Source organism: Gymnoscopelus microlampas (genome assembly GCF_963454915.1).
Source record: "Gymnoscopelus microlampas genome assembly, chromosome: 1".
NCBI classification, from domain to species: Eukaryota; Metazoa; Chordata; class Actinopteri; order Myctophiformes; family Myctophidae; genus Gymnoscopelus; species Gymnoscopelus microlampas.
The window spans coordinates 46,481,776-46,503,549 of NC_139962.1; the positions used below are offsets into that span (position 1 = coordinate 46,481,776).

Consider the following 21,774-nt stretch of genomic DNA (forward strand, 5'->3'; position numbering starts at 1 on the left):
ACACCCACAGGGGTGTCATTTGGGGTTCCAGGGGATGGCAATTGTTGCATCTCCCTAGCTTTTGCATTTAACCTTCAAATGTAGGTCCTCTGAATGTTGCAAATTAATTTTAAATGGACACTTAGACATGTTTTCTTTCTGCAACCATACATTCATTAATTGATTAATAACTTTAAAACTGGCTTTCCTATTTTAGGCATGTCATTACAGGCGAAACATTTATTTAAAAAAAACGTTTAATTTTTCCTTTTGCAAAAATACCCCATCTACTGTAGATCGGCTATTTTTGAAATTGGGCTTAAGTTGACACTTGTTTGCCACCCTCTAGTTTTTCATGAAATGACTACTCTGCAAACCCACCCACATAGAGTAGGTTGAGGGGTGATAGAAATGTCAACCTGCCACCACCCTGAGGCAGATGTTTTCAAAGATAAATGCAGTCACTCTGTGGCAGGGCGACACAATGTGTATTGATAGACACATATTTAGTACCTTTTGACACATCAAATCTGACTCTAGATACTATACGTCATCCTGCAGTGCCACCAAGGGGCAAGACAGAAACCTTTAACATTCTCCAGACATCACACAAAGATAGAAATTGTAACCATCTCGTCAATTCAAAAGGACAAAGACAATAAAACAAATGCAAAAAGTCAAACAAATGTGCCGACTCTTTAATCCAATGCTGAAACCTTTAGCTTGCTAAATGACCATTGGGGAAAAACAGAAACCTTTGTCACAGTTAATATTTATTCACGTTTAAATGTGCAAAAACTATTTATTTTTAATCACGTTAACAGCCAATTTGTTCAAATCAAATACAAACAAAAACACATTAAAATCATCCAAACTAATCAGAAGTCTTGGTGAGGTGCTCCGTATATTCAAACAGCAAAAATGGCCAGGACACATGTTCATTGTCTGTTTGACTACTGAGGTCTGATGGTTTGAAATACAAAGGTAAAGTTCAATAACTGGGAGTAGTGAACCTGAGGGAAAAATACTGCAAAACCTTGGTTTTACTTTTTTTTTCTAAAATTGGAATAGTTCAAGTATGAGGAATTTAAAATAAATAACTAGAACATACAAAACAACATGGCAATGCCTCAGGCAATGTAGCATACAACCATCACTCAGCTTATTTCCTACAACATTACCTCATTCATAGACCCTGGCCCTGTTTATGTACAGTAAGTCTCTGTCTAATTACAGTAGTTTAACGTTTTTGAGTCTATGAGGCTGCGGTTCCAGTTTGCCATGACAACGCATCTTCCAACCTGTTGCTGACTGTAAAAGACCATACGCCACAGGAAACAATTCCAGCTGGTCTGAGAAACAAGTGAGATCTCCCAGTATCTGGATGGGTATTTGACAGCCAGTACATGGGATATAACGATGTGATAACTTGTTGAGGTGATGTACAATCTTTGGCTGCTCTGCTGTCAGAAAACTTAAAACACCATGGTGAGTAGAACCTGTGATCACAGGTGCATGCTGGGCAGGGCCTCGTGGGTGGCTGGAGGGAGCTTGATTATGTGAGGTCAGGGTTCAGGAAAATACCACAGTAGTTGCACAATGAAAACACACACAAAGGCAAGAGTTTTCACTCAAAGGCACATGATCACATGATGGCATGGATAGATAAGATAAGATAGATATTGTGCTGACTGAAAGAACACTTTTCAGATTTCACACAGTTACAAACCCATTCTGAAAGACAAGTTGGAAGATAAGAAAAGTCTGAGAACAGTTGACAGCAAAGTAAGCTACTGTATTTAGAAAAATAAATACAATATAAAACATGTGAAAAATGTGGATATTCATTTTTGTTTGCTTACATGCAGCATGTACATGAAATCTGGCAATTATCGGTCCAGTGGTTTGCAAAATACAAACAGACAAACCTCTCTATTAAAGGTAATAATAAGCCATATAAAAAGGATATCATGTTCTCCTGTTGCAGGTGATTCAGTAGTTTCTCCAGGGGTGCATAGCGTCGTAGTGTTAAAGCTGAGCCCACCATCAGCAGCTTGTGTTTAGCCCTGGTGACTGCTACATTCAGACGGCGCCAGTCCTTTAGTAACTCACCCAACTATGGATGGAGGGAGAGAGACACAGAGACACAGAGAGATGAATTTTTATCATATTGTAATAATTGTTTTTGCACAATTTGTCGTTCTTTTTGTTTGTTTGTTTGTTTATGTTGTTCTTTCCTTTCAGACAGAGGGAGGAAAAATGCTCAGATTCTGTCCGAGTTAAGGGCCGTTCAAAGTCCCTAGATGGTTCTTTAACGTACGTCAGTGGGTGAGGAATGTCTTGCGTTCTTTATGGATACATGCGTAGTCGCGCACGTTAAAGACGTTGGAATTATTCCTTTGAGGCGTCATACACTATTAATCCACTAGATGGCAGTTGCGAAAAAAAGTGTTGAGTAAAAGTGTTGCCATGTCCGCTTATTATAAGCGACTTTGGGCTTATTTTTCGGTAAAGTTGCTTGTAAACAAACTTTGGTGGTTGCGGTTTTATTTGGGCTTGTTTCTAAAGTGTAGTTGCTTATTTGATTATGTAATGCTTATTATTATTTAAACCAGTGATTCTCAAATATATATTGTAGATCTGCTATTTTCATGTGACGTGGCCTAGTCGATTCTTTTGGGCTTATTTTCATAGACCTGGTTGCTTATTTCTCTCACAAAACCTGGCAACAGCGCTTAACATGGAGCATTAGCGTCTAGCCAAAACAACGCAATAAAAGACACACACTAGTCCACAAACTAGACAAAAACAATGATCGTCTACAAAACGTGAGTTTCGACCCATACTGCACTGTGCTGTATTATTTGTGTGTGTGTGTTTATGGAATGGCTGGGTTCATTTTGTCACAGACCGTGGATTGGCTGTCGGCTATTGGTAATTAAGTACATTTACTCAAGTACTTCCACCAACGTAAGTCTTTCTTTGGCGAAAGAGGGCCCAAGGAAAACTTTTTTTTCCTTTACTGCCAACGGTCGCCAGTGGTACTACAGGCAACGTAGTTGAACGTACACGTCGGTCTGACGGTGAATGTCGACTGCACGGACGGGAAAACTGGGGCCGTAAGTGACGGAGGGGGAGAAAAAAACAACAACGCAAGGAGCGCCGGCGCTCGTTACGTATCCTTACGTCCGACTATGAATGAAACTTTAGGGTCAGGGTGAAAAATAAAGACAGATGGACAAGAGATAAGACTGAAGGTGAGATACATAAGACAGGGACATAAAGGCAATAATGAAAATAAGGTAATAGATACGTACGTTTCCTTCCTCTGTGGTACTCCTGACAAAGGACAACACAATAAGGCTCTTGTCACGACCTTGGTATCTGTCCACTGTATTAACCTCCACAGCGCTGAACTCAGGCGACTGCAGCAGAGCCGAGATCGTTTTCAACTGCTGTCTGTAGGGGGCGATAACGCCAATATCACTGGGCTTGCAACCTGCCTAAAGAAATAAATAAGGAAAATAAGAGATGTGTAAGAAGATGCGTTACTTCAGAGGCTAGAGAACATCATCACCTGCCTTATAGGCAACTGGCAAACCCAAAGATAAAGTTTCAAAGACATTAAAGATGAAAAAGGGGTGATGCTGATGAGACAGGTATACACGCCAACATTACCAGCATTAAACAGAGCTTGTAAAAAGACAAGGAAGGTGATTTTCTCATAAGATTTTCAATGTCCCATTTCAACATACATTACTAAAATCACATTATAGCCAGTATTATTAGATACTGTATGTATTGAGGCATATTATCCTATGAATGCATTTCAGTTATATATTTTGTCCCTCTTTTCAAAGCTTGACATTGTCTTCCAATGTGTACAAAATGGTACATGAAATCAGAACATTAAAATGCATTTTAAAGTGTCAGAGATAAATAGGAAACCAAGTGTGTGCGCATGCATCGCCATACCTTTATCAGCTGTGTCAGTAGTGTGTGTATCAGGGCAGCCTCTATGTGGTTACTGACGCCTCCCTGCTCCACTCTCTCCAATGCTGGCACCTACAGTAAAGAGAACAGTACAGAGACATTAGTTACCTTGCCCTGCATGCATGGCAAGTATCGCAACTGGTTGTGTGTGTGTGTGTGTGTGTGTGTGTTCATTAAACTTAGTGGGAATGTTCAGTAGGCTGCCAAGACGATAACGTTTGGGTCAAAAAGGGTAATGGTCAAGGTCACTCTTAAGATCAAAATCAGATAATCGGCCACATGTCTGGAACCGAGATGTAGAACAATAGATCGGTGTGAGCAGGGTTTGCATGCCCAGGTGCGTTATTACGTTTTTCTCGATTGTTTATACACCAACGCTGGAATGACCACAACCTGAAACTCTGCAGGTCTAGCCATGTACAGCGCAATAGCGCCTGTCTGTTTGTCTACGTGTCTGGCGATAATCTCGCTAACTGCTGGACCAATCAGCATCACATTTCTTCTTCACAGTCACACTGCCAGTGGGCCACAGAATTACCTCCACCTTTCACGTTATATACTTTTTGAAATATTTAACTTTAATTTGATAATGAAATCAACAGGGTTCTGACCAGGCTGAAATTTCAAATTTGCTGTGATACATCATACAGTAGTACAGTGTATGTGATAGAAGAGTATGTATAGACTAATAAGGTCACAGGCTGCTCCAAGGTCCACAACATAGCCAACCGAGCCATGCTGTTCCCATGTGGACCCTGATATCCACGCCTTTTCTTTCACTGAACCTGCCCATTTTCTTTAGTTTGTCCTGTACACATTATTTTATACATCCAGTTGTGTTTGCTGTGATATACAGGCTACAATACATATTGTTTTGTGTCGTTTTATTTTTTACTATAAAAAACAACAACATTGGCAGCAGCTCAGGAGGTTGAGTGGCTGTATGGGAAATCAGAAAGTCCCTCGGCTCCTCCAGGATTTGTGTCACCTGGTTACGAGTCCCAATGAGCAAGACACTTAACCTCAAACTGCTCCCCTGTGCACTCACAGCTAGACACTAGTGGCTCAACGCAGATAAGTAATTTCCCCTTGGAGAGCACTACAAATCCCTCTTCTTATTATACAGTAATATTTTACAACAGGAGTAAATGTAACACTGAACATTCAAAGGCATAATTCTCCCGATAAGGAGAGTAGTGTTTTCCATTCAAATACGCCCCCTCCCATTCCCTCCATTTAGTATTCAACTGGTTATAGAAATGTCTAATAATATGATGGTTTGTGTGTCAGAGACAACATAATATTGTTTTCATTTAATTTGGTGGATTTGTGGGGATTCGCATTTCATGTGTTTGACTTGTTTAGAGTTTTGAGAAACGTATAGATGGGGAGTGACATGCAGCAAAGGCTGCCGGGATCGGGACTCGAACCCGCAACGTACCGTCAGGCTACTTTGGAGCCTAGATCAACATTTCATTAATGCTTTCCCACTGCACTTCAATGATTTATGACAATTTCCTTGCTCTTGCGAATCCTTCAAAACACATTACTGCATATCCTTGTGAACTTTCCATCCATTTCACTTGTGGCTCACAGCCCAGTGTCTGAAAAATACAAAGTAAAAAAATCAACCCACCTGTGAGGTATCCAGGAAGCAGACAGGGTTGCTAGGCAACAGGGCTGACTGTATCCAGGATAAGTCATGCTGTGGACGTGTCTTAGCGAGAGAGCTGAGCTGTGATTGGACTGAGACCAGGAAGGGCAAGGAGAGCAAGGCGGTGGCTGTCCTTTCAGATCCACACTCCAGCCGCCCATCGTACATCAGCGAGTTACTGAGAGACATTATCTGACTGGAGAGAGAGAGATAGCGATTTACACACATACATTGTGGGAAAACTATGTTTTTTTATTTCAACGAGGCCTGTTCGATACATGAGGGTCTGGGAGTGAATTCTGCTGATCCAGAAAGCAAAGCACTACTGTTTGTTTGAGGGTGTCTTTATTGTGACGTTATTCTTCTGTACCTACTGTATGTCTACTCTATACCCTGTATCTGTAATGTTTACGACTGTGCTGTCTCTGGCACCTGAATTTCCCCCGCGGGATCAATAAAGGTATCCATCCGTCAATCAATACATCCATCCATAAAACCTTTCTTTATGATAAAGCTAGCTAGCTAGATTGCTTTTCTGTGCAATTGTAATTAAGCCCCTGCCGCCCCTTAGTGAATAGTGACTATCTACACTCTACAGTCTCTCTGAAATCAATCATTCGACTATGACATTAAATGAATTTATCTTTCAGATTTTTTTAAATGTATTAATAAACATCCATCGTAATTGCTGCAAGTGTTAGAAACGTGTGCTTATTTGGATTCATTTAAACAAATACATTCCCCATATATATAAACTCACAGTATTTGTTAATGATGTGTACCTGTTCATCCTATACTGTACATTGAGTTGGACCACTGCTTCACTGTGGAGCTCTAGGCGCTTAAACAGGCTTTCATCCATCCCCAAAGACCTAGAGAGACAGAATGATTATATACAGTACACAAACAGATGCATATACTGTATATACATACGTACACACACAGAAAATATCGTTATACCTCGCTTCCTGGTTTTGTACAATAGGAGGTAGCTGCTGGTGATCTCCCACCAGTACAAATCTATTGGCATAGAACAGTGGTCCCAGGCAGATAGGTTGACTGATCTGTGAGGCCTCGTCAATGATGCAGAAATCGAACCGGCGACGAGAGAAAATAGGGTGTTTGGTGCTCATACAGGTGGTGGCCACCACAAGCTAGAGAAAGAGTTTAATGGCAGAGAGAGAGGGGGGATTTATGATTAATTTGCGGGAAAACAATAAGCTACCGTTATCGTTTATTACACCATAACACATTTACTGGAGTTATGCCTTAAATTCACTGGAGGGTGCTGGTTCTACTCGTGTCATTATGGAACATTTGAATATATTTTCATTTGTTTTAGGAAAATGATAACACTAACAGAAATAAGTAATTCCCAGTCAAGTAATTCTGCGATGGAATAGGTTTTTGTAGCAGGTAAAATCGAATGACCGTGATGCAGCCCACATCTCCTCACCTCCTTGTTATAAAGCTGCTCTAGCTCTGGCAGATTGTGAACGGCATCCTTCCTCCGTCTCTCCTCTGTATAGGGCAATATATCTGGATGGATCTAGTGATGCAGAGACAGAGTGGAGAAAAAGACAAAGACAGAGAGAGAAAATGAGATGATACTCAGTTCTAACTTTGAAAAAGAAAAAGGTATTGACAATTCTATTCTCCAAAATGACACTAGTGTTAAGCATTTTAAGTAATTTAATTATCTAATGTTTTGTTTTCATGCCCACGGTTGTTTATGGTGTTAAAATTGTTTGATTCATATAAGCTAGCATCAAGTGACAAATTTAGCAGTTTCCATGGTAATCCATCCTCTTGCCCAACAGATGAACTGACTGACTTTAATAATAATAAATAACATTGATGGATGCAGGGTCTCTGGCTTCGCTGCATGGTCTTATGGGATAGCCTAACTACTTGGCCATCTTGTCACCCCCAAAGCAAAGAATCTAACTATGATGTATCCAATGTATAGAAACTATCAAATCGACTGATTCTTTAACCAGATCCAAAAGCTGCTATGCGAGGTATGGAAACCGATATGTGCTGCTTTAGGCTGTGGTAATCGACTATTGTCAGATAGTGTCAGACATCTCCATATATGGAGCGGCCTATGCCAGTTATGCCCAAGTATGTGACTATGACGCCAGTCCTGGACGTGACGGTTATCTCTATATATGGAGTTTCTGGGAAGGGTTTGCTGATGTCAGACTCCGTATCTATGACACGTTTAGGAATCGATTGTCTTCATTTAAGGGGATCTCCATATATAGGCTAGTGCTGGCAAATATGCCCTGTATGTTTTCTACACAATGTTTCTGGCTTTAACGAGACAGTACCAAATGGCCATATTTCCTACAGAATGCTACATACCTAGGTAGCTTTCAAATAAGACGGAGCCTAAGTCTGAGTAAGGTATACCTTCTGGCCCCGTCCCAGACGCAGGAAGCCCACACGAAAACGTTTGAGCTTCAACAGGATATTGTCAACAGCAGAGTGCGTGTAGCTGGTCAGCAAGACACTCAAGCCACAGGCATGCAGGATACGAACCTGAGAGGAATACACAGTCAGCAAGAGAGAAAAACAATAGGGAAGAAGGGAGTTATGAGGTGATGGATATTGCCCACCCGGCACCTATTTCATGCCAGTACGCCCTGGAACAGGCCGTCTATTTTGTGACCGTTCCTGAGGAAAAACCCTTGTTTTTCCCATCAAGGGTTTTTATCTTGGGAGTTTATTCTTACTCGATTGAGAGGGGGGGGGGGGGGGGGGGTTAGGCTGTAACAGTGATTAAGGGCTGTACAAAATACATTGGAGTTGAGGTTATGCCCTCTAGTCTACAGGGCGCAGATAGCGGTGAGCATGTCCACTCTTTGTTATTCTAGCGGTCTAATCAGGATTTGGTTAGAACACCTGGTGAAAGCCATTCTCTACCATAGTATTATAGAAACCCAGCAGTAGAACTAGTGTCAAAGTATGGATTAGTTTGGGGTTCTACAGTAGTTGGTTCAAAGCTCACCAGGGTGCAGATGGTCGTGGTTTTGCCTGTGCCAGGCATGCCAACAATTAGTGTGTAGTCTTTAGACAGTAGCACCTTCTTCATAGCCTGTTTCTGGGGCTTGTTGAGACCTAGTCACACATGCACGCACAAACACACACACACACACACACACACACACACACACACACACACACACACACACACACACACACACACACACACACACACACACACACACACACACACACACACACACACACACACACACACACACACACACACACACACACACACACACACACAGGGAAAAAAGACAGTCAGTCAGCAGAGGTGCATTTAGAACGTCCTTCTAACCAGAATTAAAAAGCATGAACCCTCAAAAAGTCTCAGAAAGTCCAGGACCAGTCTACTAACTGTTCCCATGGTTAAAACAAAACATATTGAAGCAGCATTTAGTTATTATGCCACACAGAGGATCTGAGACTTGCTCCAACTCTGACTCTAAGCTAAAAACATTTATGTTCTCCTACCTTCTACTAAAGATTTTTTGAATATTATTTTCATTCTGATACATAAATGGTTAATTTTAAAGTGTCCATCTTTAGCTCCAATGTAGTCTGTACCCCATACTCAAATACAACCTGACCTACTTTAGCCTATCTCTGTTTTTCTTCAAAGATTTTATTCCTTCAATTAAGATATTGAACGCCATGTATACCTTATGTAAAGCACTTTGAATGAATGAACTGGACTGGGTCACTGGATCTTAAGACAATGTTAATTCTCTCAGTTTCTCACCGAGTTTAAACACAGCCTGACAGGGCAATTGTTCAGTCGCTCTGCAAATCTGTTCTCTTGGCTACATCTGGGCCAGGGTGGTGCAGAGTTTTGCCTCCCTGCCAGCAAACCCAGGCTACAAACTTTGCGCTTTGGGTATCACTTTGGCCAATGGCCGGCAGTGATCCCCAACAAAATGATAGCTTATCTGATACGTTGCGATTGGCTTTGCCAGTGTTATTAAACACTGGGGGAAGGGCTTCCAAACCGGCCCAAAAGAAAAACAATGGTGAAATAAAATGCAAGCAAAACATTTATTAATACTATTCAACAGCGTTCAACAGCACCTTAAAAGCATAGGAAAACTAAACGACTTACAAACATGCAACATGTTATTGCATGTTTGCAAGCCTTTTGTGAGCTGTAGCGTGGAGTTTTCATTTTGAAATGGGATGTTAGGTGGTGAAATTTGGAAACTGAGTTACACCCTCTCTACCCTGTAGAAAAAAATATCTAAAATAGCGCATACAACAAAAGAGAATATAAGTGAACAGAGTTTAAAGACAAGGATGATCTTTGATCTGCTTTGGGAACAGTAGTATATGACAGAGTAGAGTGCTAACCCTTGAGTATGTTGGCTACGATGTCTTTGGCGTCTCTGGGAAGAACAGAGCTGAGACTAGAGATGAACTCTGGAGGACGGAGGTCAACTATCAGCTCCCTCATACGATTGCTGGATATACAGTCCCAAAACAGAAGCAAACACAGATGATTGCTGGATATACAGTTCCAAACAGAAGCAAACAGAAGCAAACATATAGATGATTGCTGGATATACAGTTCCAAACAGAAGCAAACACATAGATGATTGCTGGATATAAAGTTCCACACAGAAGCAAACACACAGACAAATATAGATCAATTGCTACTTATTACCACAGAATACTATTATACCACATAATATATTACACTCATAACGCCTTCTTACTGCAGACTACTCTACAATATACAATACATTATACAATCATGGCTTATTATACCATTTTATAGTATTCCATCATGGCTTATAACATAATACTGTAACTATTATGGCTTATCACGTACTACTGTACATATAGCATCATGGTTTATAACAGCATACACTTACAGTATATTCTATAGTCTCAGTTTATTATCACATACTACACTCATTGCATATTATCACATAATACTGTATACAGTAAAGAATACTTTACTGTCATAGCTTATCATCATACTACTTTATATATAATATAAAAGCTTACTGCTATCACATAATACCATATTTACAACACATAATGCTGTATATAGCATCATAGCTAATTATCGCATAATACTGTATACTTTATCATAGCTAAAGAACACATACTACTGTATATAGCTTTTTATCACTTCATCCTATATAAACTGTACCATTATGTTTTGCTAACATATATAAAATTGTACATGTTATGGCTTAATATCATTTAGTAATTGACATACCTGTCCTGACTGTCTTCCATCAGTCTGGAGAGATTAGTGAGGTGAGTACTGAGGCCAATCACCCCCTCATCATGGTCCAACCGAAATAAAACACCACTGTACTTAGACAAGTCTCTGCAACACACACACACACACACACACACACACACACACACACACAATTTCCACTGAGCAGATGTCTGGGTGCAGGTCTGAATTCAGATTACTACAATGACTATTTTAGTGGTTATTATAAAAATTCAATAAAAAGGTATTTAATAAACCAGTGTGCGTGTGTTCATGCACATGATGCGCGTACACGTATACTCACTTATCCAGAGTGCAGCTGATCAAGGTTCCGCTGACTGCACACAGGTAGCCTGATGCCACGGCAATTAGACGACCCTCCTGGTCGCTGGCGACAACACGGTCCCCCTCAGCCAAACTACTCTTGACCCCCTGCTGTGAGGCTGTGCCCTGGCGCTGGAAGTGATGGAGGATAACCTCTTCTGACTGAACGGTGACTGGCCCCAAGAGCTCCAGGTTCCCTGCACAGCCCCCACTTTTCTCCCTGGCAAAACACACCAGATAGAATCATAGATCAGCCAATGTTCTCTGTATTGCTTTAGTGAGCCTAGTTTGTCTATTTAAGGCCACACATTGTAAACTGACAATTTGATGGAAAAACTGCATTATACTTCATATTTTGGTGGCAAAGTAATCAAAAAGTAACTGACACTGAAAACGTTTGTGTTGCAAAGTATACTAGTGATTACAATTATGTGCAGTACATACATTTACAATTAGTAGTGTTTAAGATGACATATTGAGATTAATCATTTTGATGATGAATAGTGAGCAGGTCATTGTAGAGAAATAAACCCAACAGGGTGATTAGACCCTGAGGCAAAACGTTTAACCCATTAAGACCTGAGGCCGATTGTACAAATGCCTTCTAAATCAGTAGTTCTCATACTTTCAAGATTTTTTTTTTCTGTACAAAAATAGCATATGTATATCTGCTAAATTTGAATAGCCAATGGAAACATTTAAAAATGACAGATGCTTTCCCGGTTTTAATGGATTTTTAATTGTTTACAGTAAAAACAAAGTCCATTAGATGCCAGCTGCGTGCAGTGCAGCAGTTAGGCTCACAACACAACCCCAGTAGGAAGTATTGATCAAACATTAATCAATATTATGTTGCGGCATTGTCTATTTCTGGCTTTGCATGTTTTGAAAAACATTCAATCAGAATCAAGCCGTGTAATAAGCATATATATATATTATGCAACTGTGTTTTACATGAGCCAGGCTCTGACCTCTCTTCAGCAGTTTGCAGCCACACGTGCTTGCGGCCATTCTTGTTCTCCATGGTAACAGTCTCTAGGCAGCAGAGCAGCAGCCATTTAGAGAAGTAGTTCAGGTGTAGTGGGGTCAGGTGACCCGTCTCTTCCAGCACAAAGTCACGCACGACATCTGATGAGATGTTGTCTGGTGATCCGCTGTTCACCACCCTGAGAGGTGAGAAGTTAATAATAAGTTGAATGTAGTTTATTCATTTATTATCAAATTAGGTTATTTATGTGGGTTGGCTAGCTCTGTTTGACCTACTTAACTGTTGGATTCAACAACTGATTTACTGCACTTATAAATTGATATGGAAACAGTACCACCTGGATTTTAAGATTTTAAGACATTGGAATGGGTCTTTAAAGGACAGCTGTACCAGCTTGTATCTTCATTTATTGCCAGTAAGAATTAAATACAAAAAGCACCTGCTATACTTGTACACCTTCACTCTGTATTGCTCAGCATCACTGCCAGAACTTTACCTCAACCAAACATTAACAGCACTTTGCTTTAGCTTTACAACTTTCTCTGACAAGAGTCATTGTACTTCTTTGTACTCTAGCTCATACAGGTATGGAGTTAAAGAAGTCAAGCTCTGTAGTTTAGCTTATGTTGGATGACATCACCGTCGTACACCATTCTTTGTAAAGCCAGTGTTGGAATCATGACGGGAAAGTGCTGCGATATACAGTATTCCATTCCCAACTTGCATTCACACAGGCAGATACAGAGAGATCAAGTAGAACAATTGTGGGTCTCTTTTAAGCCTAATTTATACTTTTGCTTTTTTTTTATCAGTCATTTGCTGTGAGCAACACTGTTGTATGACTAAGTATAAATTAGGCTTCAAGTTTTCATGGTGTACCTCTCGTATAAAGCACAGTTTCTCCTCTGAGGGCAGTATTGGCAGGTCTGTCTGTCTGTCAGGATGTCAGGAAGTCTAGACAGATGGCTGTGCTCTGGCCCCTTCTCCACAGTGTTGCCTAGGTGATGGGCCATCATGTTCCTCAGCTTCAACAGCTCTGATGTAAACAGAGAGAGGTTTGGTAGATGGATAGATGGAAAAGACGACGCTGTTTATCTGTATGTGAGAAGACAGGGCCCTTCCTTGGTTGCAGGGAACTGTGGTGTGGTGTATTGGATGGTCATTATAATATTAACCCATTAAGACCTGAGGCCAATTCTACAAATGCCTTCTAAATCAGTAATTCTCACACTTTCAAGATTTGTCAAAAATGTTCAAAAATAGCAAAGCAGGGATTCCCTCTTGTAGTGGTAGATATTTGATCTCCCAATCAGGAGCTGGCTTCGCATCCGGTGTTTTTTGACACAAAATCTATGGATTGCAGATTTAAAGCTATTATCAAATTCAATTAAACTATGGCATCGGCAAAAGGGAGAAGTTATAGTTGATTTTGGTGACCTAAATTTAAACCCTTAAATATTTAAATGCCGTTAATAATATTACACCATTTACCTTTTTTTATGGTGTGCGTGTGCGTGTGTGTGTGTGTGTGTGTGTGTGTGTGTGTGTGTACACAATACCTCTGCGGTCCATATGGCTTGCTACTACAGGGTGCACGTTGCCAGTCTTAAGATATAGCAGGAAGCCAGCCTCAGCGGATATGTTTCTCTCCATGCTCATCAGAGTGTACAGGATCACCTACATGCACAAAAGCCAAAATGAACAGAATTTACAGGGAAATGTGGATGTTTAATATAAAGTCAGCTCCAGCCTCTCTACACTCAAAGTGTACAAAATAACCTAATGCGTACAAACATACAAGTACATCTGTACTTTCTGGAGACAAAACTCTAAATTACTGATGCTGTGATTCATTTTAAACGGCTTTAGATGTCTAAACCTTAAATGAATTGTGCAAAGATGCAGATAAGTTTGGGTGCATTTTTACACCAATGATCTTCCTGTGTACCTACCTGACTACGGTGCTCTATAGAGTTTGTCTCTTTCCCAGTTTTCAGCTCTAGGGCCATGATCCTCTCCTGGGCTATACCGCCTTTGCCTGGTCTCTGGATTCGAACTCGGGCTGTCAAGTCTATCTTCCCCTTCAGCCCGAACCGTGGTGACCACACATTCTCCTCGATGTCCGCCAACTCAGTTACTGTCACCGCCACGGCCGAGGCGTCCTTCCCCCTGCTTGGGGCTCCTCCGCTGCTAGGACTGGAGAGACATAGAGATAGGGAAGAAAGGACTGATTTCTGGAATAACCCAAGTCAGTGGCTGCGGTTACATGGACAGGAATATTAAAATGCTCATGTAAACACCTCAATTGGAATAGAATATTCCATTCAGGTCTGATTGGAATTAATTTTCATTCGGGTTTGGAGCGGTGGTATATACCGCTTTAATCGGGATATATTTACCATATAAACACTTTATTCCGAATGCTCCTCTCCGTTTGGAATACATGCATTCTTTTGCACATGTCCGCGCTTAGTAGTGCTGTCAGAATTGGCCAAAAATGAAAGTGTGTGTGTGTGTGTGTGTGTGTGTGTGTGTGTGTGTGTGTGTGTGTGTGTGTGTGTGTGTGTGTGTGTGTGTGTGTGTGTGTGTGTGTGTGTGTGTGTGTGTGTACATACAGTTTGAAACTGATTGGTTTTGGGTTGGGAGAATTGAGGTATTCGTTTGCCCAGTCTTTGAGGGAGGGCAGATAATCACTCAGCTCCTGCTTCATCTCTTCCTGACTCAAACCCAAACTGTACCTGGAGAGAGAACCATACAAACATACACACTTCAACTCAACAAACACAAACATCGTTACTCAAAGGATTCATGTTAAAAAAATAAAACATATACTAGTATACGTATATATAAAAAATACTAGGCATTTATGTAGCCTGGTATTCCCCGTTGAGATTGACGCACCTGTGACCAGTCTGCCCAGTTATCAGTCATCTTGTTTTCTAGGTGGAAATAAATCTCTTATGTTGTGTCAGTCCCACTGACATGTCCTAGATTCTTAATCATGCAGGCACACGCATGCACAAACACACAAAAGTGACTACAGACAGAAGGTTTAACGCACCCATCATACTGCTGATCTCTCACTAAATAGAGATACTCTCACTCTATCTTTTGTCCCAGTCATGTGGGCGGTCCAGATCCTGCTCAGCTAACTAAGACAGTGTCTTCAGTAGAGAGACGCATATGTGCTTAAGAGACAGATACTGTACGCATAAACGCAGACAGAGACACACGTACATAGTTCCTAGGTGCTGAGGACTGTGCAGTGCTTCATCTGCAAGGCGCGTCAATGTCTCCGTGGAGAAATCTTTAGCCAAAGCAGCCTTCTGGAATATTTCATGGACCATGGTGCCGTTCAGCATCTGCTTCGAACCACCGTCAAAACTCTGACATGGACAGAACAGGCAAAAAGAGGTTGAGTTACAAAAGGTGATACTATCTACTGATTTCGTTCTACTGATATAGTACTACTTGTGCAAAATAAAGTATTCTCTCTACAAGGTGTTAAACTGCTTTAACAAAATCAGTAATCATTTTAGTACAAGGATTATAATGCTAATGGGAAGTTGGTTGCCTGATAAGACCACTAAGAGCAGCATGTCCTTCATAGTAACTAGGATAGCAGGTAGACATCAACTTTAATTGTCACATCACAATTTTGTGTTAAGAGTGGAAGAAATATTTTTTTGTCCAAGCTTCCCACAAATTGGTGTTACATTCATACACTGCTTAGCTTTTATTTTTGACTTGTCTTAATAAAGTTATTGTGTTTTCTTTTTACGGTGTGGTCTAGAACAGGGCCTCTCTGTATGTGTGTATCTATGTTTGTAAAGTACAGTAGACCAATCAAAGTCTCTATACCTGGTGAGATAAAAAGTGAATGTGAAACTTATGAAGAGCATGAAAGTTCAGTCATAGTTAAAAATGTCACAACATCATTTTATAGGCGCACACCTCGGCTCGGATACTACTGTTGAACATCGAACATTACCTTGAACATTTCGGAAAGCACAGCGCGCCTCATGCAGCGGATGGAGTTAGCAACGCTGGTTCCAGAGATTAGGTAATCAGGAAGCAGAACCAGAAAGCCTTGCTCCCTGTCCACCAGCCAGGAACCAGCATCACAACGGCCCTCCAGATGTACCACACTGCCACATGAGACTGGGCTCGTTTCCCTGGAGTCACAGAGAGAGTGGATTTGACAGACAACATGGAATACATGCATGTGATGTGAATAAAGCCTGACTGATATTTTGTCACGCAACGAAAATAGCCAACCTACAAGTTCACGACGATACGTTGCGAGCTTGTAGGTCTGCTATTTTCAGCGTGCAACACCGTTGTGCAAGGGAGTATAAATCAGGCATAAGAACACTAAAAGAATGAAGAGAAAACAGCGGATTGAGAACACACTAACCATCCATCTTTAAGCAGACATGTCTCAGTGGGATGGAGTGCTTTAGAAGATGTGATAGTCAGGAGTTTCTCTCTAGGCTTTTCCTCCACATCCAGAACCCAGTACCGGTTGTTATGGCCTCCACACAGTATAACATGGTCTGGTACTTTACTGTAGGGAGAGATACACACGTATATGGCTGTTAATAGTTTTGATGAGCACCTATAATCTGAGAGAGAGGAACGGAATATGTGAGAGTCTAACGTACGTAATCGGAACCTTCTAGTAATAATAAACTTATTTCACTCTAACCCTTAATGGCAGGTGTGTCCAAACGTTTTCCTAAGGGGCCGTATTTGAAAATATGAAAATAGCTTAGGGCCGACTGCATCTCTCATACTGTACAATATTTGGACCATAACAAAGTCACATTTAACTATTTTATTTAACTACAGTGCGATATGAAGTTTTTTTGGCAGTTTAGCCAAATGTAAGCCACTCATCTATGATGTGAACAAAAACAATTCAGCCTTTTCACATGCACGCACTGCAGTACTATTATAATTACACTCCAATAAATTGTCTTTTGTTCAAATGGCAGTGGTGCCAAAATCATTTTTTACTTAAAATAAAATAATTTCCTTTCCTTTCACATCTTGAAAAAGAGAGCAGAAGGAATGAGCAGTTAGGAATTCTTACAAATTCTACTGAGAATTTGCCTATCTGCCCAGGTTAATTTCAAAACAGCCGCAGGCCATATAAAATCTGTCCTCGTGCCATAATTGGCTCCTGGGCTGGACTTTGGACGTGTCAACTCAGTGGTTAGGTTACACTCCGGGAAATAATGGCGTGACATGGAAAAGTCAAAGCTTTCTGCTACACACACACACACACACGTGCATTTCTTACCGTGCAGTTTTGGGCTTCTCCACCTGCACATTGGCAGTGCTCTGATCCATTGGCTCATCAAACCACCCGTCATCCAAAGTCTCAAATCCTGCAACATGCAAAAAAAGTATAGCCTGGTGTATCAGCAACAATAGTCGTAATCATCTTCGTCATTATAAAATATAGAGTAAAAACTGCATAAAGATGACAATATCTTAGTACACTGACAGACTTACGGCATAATTTTTGCTACGTGACACTTGTTGAAAGGGTTGCACGCCAAAGTATATATTAGCTTTTACACTTCCAATTCCTTTGCATCTCTGATATAAATAATCTCCTAGTTCTAACACAGGTATACCTCCAACTCCATTGTGGTCGGATGATATCATGGCCGTGCCTCCAACTATGTCTTGGTCCACTGATGCCACAGAAATTCCGACTTTGTCTGATGAGGTCGCTGCTGTTCCTGGAGCTCCTGTACCATCTACAGATAGACGTTGCACTTCCTCTCCTGAACCTGTCTGTGGCACCGCTGTGGCAGTGCAGATAGCAGGTGTGTGCATGTCTGCAGCATTAAGTGTGCATGTATCTGACTCAGGTGCAGTTCCAAGAGTGTGTGTGGATGTGTGTTGTGTTAAGGCTGGGAGACTGGGTTTCTCCTCTGTGAGTTTCTGTTCTGTTATCACAGTAAATACACACTCCTGTTCACTTGAGCCCTTGGAGGACTGGAGGGAAACCCTTCTCACAGAAACAGGCTTCAATGATATCCCTTGCTTTCTGCCGTCAATAAATGTCGGTTGATTAGCTCTTGACAAACTGAACGCTGACCCTTCACCTTGTGATCTCTCGGACTGACCAATCGACTGCAGGCATTCTTTTAGTAAATGGTCTCTGGGGGAGCATGTTTTTTTCAGGGAAGGAATGGTAGGAATGGTAGTAATAATGGTAGTTACTTTTACGCCATTAGTTTTGGGGCCCAGGGCTTTTCTGATCAGTTGTGTGTTGTCGGTTCTGGATCTCTTGGCATTGTTGGATTCATCATGAGGGCTGAAGAGTCTCTTTACTGAACCAGATCTTCGCTCTTCGCTCCTCTCTCTGTGTGAACTCCGACAGACAGGGGACAGCGTGTCAACCTTCCCCAGCCCAGAGGCATCTCTGGACGATGATGTGCAGGTGGGTCGAATCTGACTGTCTGGGGTCTCAGGGACAGAGAGGATCAGGTCAGGAGATAAAATGATCAGGTCAGGGGATGAAGGGGGGATATTCTCTAGGTCCCCAAGGATGCTCTTCTTGGATGGGGACAGATATTGCAGCGAGGAGGAAGAAAGATGTTTGGAAAGGGAAGTTTTACCATTATTATTCTGAGGTAAGGTCTTGGTAGGTGCTGTGGCAGTGGATGTTGGTAATGGTTTGATGATGGAAGATACTGTGCCCTGAAAGCAACACAGTGAAAACATGAGTTTAGTTTTCCTTAGAAACTTGTATAGAAACAGACTTGGATATGCATGTGTTGATCGTTGAAACAACATTGAAGACAAATGAATAAAGTTAACTTACTACTAGGGGTGCAACAGTTAATTGAACTTTATCAAATTATCGATTTTTAAAAAAAATACGATTTTGGGTGAAAAACAACAGATCTACAAGCACACGTGTCCCGATGTGACTTGTTGTGAGCCTGTGATGTATTTGTGTGAGACAGTTGTACTACAAACTATGGCTTAAATATTTAATCAGATAAAATATCAATTTGTTTTTTTTCTCATTGATTCACAAAACAAACAGCAAAAATGAAACAATAAAACAATAGAATAATCGTTAAGAAAATAATTGATAGTTACAGCCATACTTCCTACCTTTTGTTTTGGTGGGGAGAAAAAGGCTGAGATATCCCTCTGTCCTGCTGTGGTGACCGTGACCTGTGAGACAAAAAAAACGGACTTCTTACAGTGTTCATATTACAGCACGATAAAGCAGCAACTGTACTTTAGTCTGGACAGTTGAGAAAGGAAGAACATTCTGTTTTCGTCCAGGGTCATATGTAGATGCAAGAATGTGAGATAGAGCTCCCCAACGGACCTTTTGTATTTTGTGAGTCTACTGCCTTACGTGTGTGTACTGTACATCTTATAATTTAGGCATTTAACTCAGCAGACACTCTATCCTGAGCGACATACAAGTGTGAGATCAGATGAACCATAGACAACAAAGAAACAACCAGCTAGTCAGTCATGTAGGTTAAAAAGGGAACAATGTAGTTCTCCCAAAAAAATTAATACAAGGTAATTTGATTTCAATCATGTTGATTTCCTATCTCTGTGGTGTAAATCTTTTTGAGTGGTGCCAACCACTCCTATATCTGACTTTGTCCGTGTGTCCGTATGTATGTATGTATGTATGTATGTATGTTTGTCCAATAAACAAACATTGATGACAACATCAATACCAATACAGGGCTCATCAAAGGCACCACTCTCTTCACACAGGGTGTGATTTTTTCCCTAAGTTTTTGGTGTAGTCAGTGTAAATCAGTGGTTCCCACAGTGGGGCCAAGGGACCCCCAGGGATACTTGAGGGGTTCCCAGGAGGTCTACAGCGAAATGATTGATAGTTAGGAAACAATGGGAACTTACAGGTCTGTAACTCCATTTATAGCACTTGTAACACTCTCAAGAGTTATAATATAAGGGTCTGTGGCCAAATAACACAAACCAAACTGGGGGTCCTTGTTTGAGAACCAATGGTGTAATATTACATAACATGTAACTCATGAAACATTACGTCAGCAGACTAGACTCTGACGTACGCTGACGTAATGTTTCATGAGTTACATTGTGTCGCAGGTCTCTCACAACATGGTTGTTCTCTAGTCACTAGAGAACAACCATGTTGTGAGAGACCTACGACACAATGATTCATAAATGAGAATGTGCACAGCACATTAACTGTCTGACTGTAGTATTAGCTGAGTCATTAACTAGTCCAATGGTTCTCAAAGTGGGGTCCTGTGGCTGGGACCACCCAAATACACATCAATTTGGAGGTCAATGGCATGAAAATGTTTGAGAACCACTGAACCAATGAATCCTCTCCAACAGTAAAACATTCTGAAGAAAGGCTGTGATTTTCTGCTACTGCAATAGTAGCCTTGGATCAAGACTACCATGTATTTAATGGATTTTGATATTAGCAAATATCAAAATCGATCAAATACATGATAGTCTTGATCCAAGGTAAGGCTACTGAAATAGCATACTAGCCACTAAATCAACTCACCGGGTTTTTCTTTAGTTTAGTATTCCTTTTCATGACTGTTGTGATCAAATGGCTGGCAGACAGTTGTAGCAGCTGGTCTTTAATGTTTGATCAGGGAGCGTTGGCTTGTTGTTTTGTCACTCGTTTGTCACATTTATTATTCCATTTATCACGAAGACCATCGAACCCACTCATCCACACCATGGAGACCTCAGACCTGTGCCACCGGCTGCTTCAAGACAATCTGATTTCATTCAGTTTCAACAATACAACACATTAAAACAACAGTAAGCTGCGGCAGAGCGCCAAATGTTCCTACTTCGCGCAACGGAAACGACTACTTCGCGCGACGGAAATGACATAGACCACTGTTTCCCAAACAGTGGGTCGGGTCGGGACGGACCATAGAATTAAAAATAGGTCGGGACCCATCTTTGGGTCGCGGACCGATTTTTATGTGTCACGAGTAAATGTCAAAAAATAGAACAAATATATATATTCTTTTTCAAAATAATTGACATAGACCATTTCCTTGTTGCTATTTAGTTTCCTTGGTTGTGAAATCAAATCAAAATATCAATTAGTCATTCATTACATCGTGTAAATTACATCGATGTTCGCTGAAATACAACATAAAATACGAACAATAGAGGAAGAAAATATAATATATCGCATTTCCTCCACGTTTTTGAGTGGAGGGACGTTATAGTCGCCCCCTGGTGTTCTGAGCTATTACAATACAAAGGTCAGTTCAGTCAGTCAGTACCTATTGTCATCAGGAAAAGGTTAATACATTTCAGTGGGGTGATTCAGTGGGCTAAGTAATAAGAAATTAGTTTGTTGTCCTGTTTTAGTTTCAGCCTGAAACCAAACTAATTTGTGAAACTTTCAGGTCAATCTATTCTGCCTGCCTGAGGGGAGAAGAACAAACTCAGCCTGGAGAGGATGGTGATGAATAGAATAGAATAGAATAGAATTGAATTGGATTGAATTGAATTGAATTGAATTGAATTGAA

At 40.9% G+C, this 21,774-nt stretch overlaps 1 protein-coding gene across 2 annotated transcripts; it reads right to left on the minus strand.

The window, feature by feature from the left end:
* Window positions 1-749: 749 nt before the first annotated feature.
* dna2 (DNA replication helicase/nuclease 2) lies at window positions 750-21,075 on the minus strand. 2 transcript variants are annotated; one of them, XM_084060037.1, is made up of 24 exons: window positions 20,780-21,075; window positions 19,360-19,422; window positions 18,855-18,936; window positions 17,522-17,609; window positions 16,634-16,783; window positions 16,208-16,391; window positions 15,454-15,602; window positions 14,832-14,954; window positions 14,169-14,412; window positions 13,776-13,893; window positions 13,096-13,252; window positions 12,200-12,394; window positions 11,209-11,448; window positions 10,899-11,012; window positions 10,022-10,131; window positions 8,640-8,749; window positions 8,042-8,170; window positions 7,083-7,175; window positions 6,587-6,780; window positions 6,409-6,498; window positions 5,609-5,822; window positions 3,955-4,044; window positions 3,297-3,482; window positions 750-2,095 (listed from the first exon to the last, which is right to left on the minus strand). In XM_084060037.1, the coding sequence occupies exons 1-24, from the start codon at window positions 20,810-20,812 to the stop codon at window positions 1,838-1,840; spliced, it is 3,414 nt and encodes a 1,137-aa protein (XP_083916163.1). In that variant the 5' UTR covers window positions 20,813-21,075; the 3' UTR covers window positions 750-1,837. The 2 variants fall into 2 exon arrangements, with proteins under 2 accessions (XP_083916163.1, XP_083916162.1); XM_084060036.1 differs by having other exon boundaries at window positions 17,862-18,936.
* Window positions 21,076-21,774: the final 699 nt, after the last annotated feature.

Bases quoted from the DNA above. Each gene is read 5' to 3' on its own strand.
- dna2 (XM_084060036.1), bottom strand. From the start codon at position 20,812: ATGAAAAGGAATACTAAACTAAAGAAAAACCCG. The intron at 18,937-19,359 runs GTAGGAAGTATG...TGTTGCTTTCAG, and splicing joins TCTCCCCACCAAAACAAAAG to GGCACAGTATCTTCCATCAT. The intron at 16,392-16,633 runs GTTAGTGTGTTC...CTGTGACTCCAG, and splicing joins TGTCTGCTTAAAGATGGATG to GGAAACGAGCCCAGTCTCAT.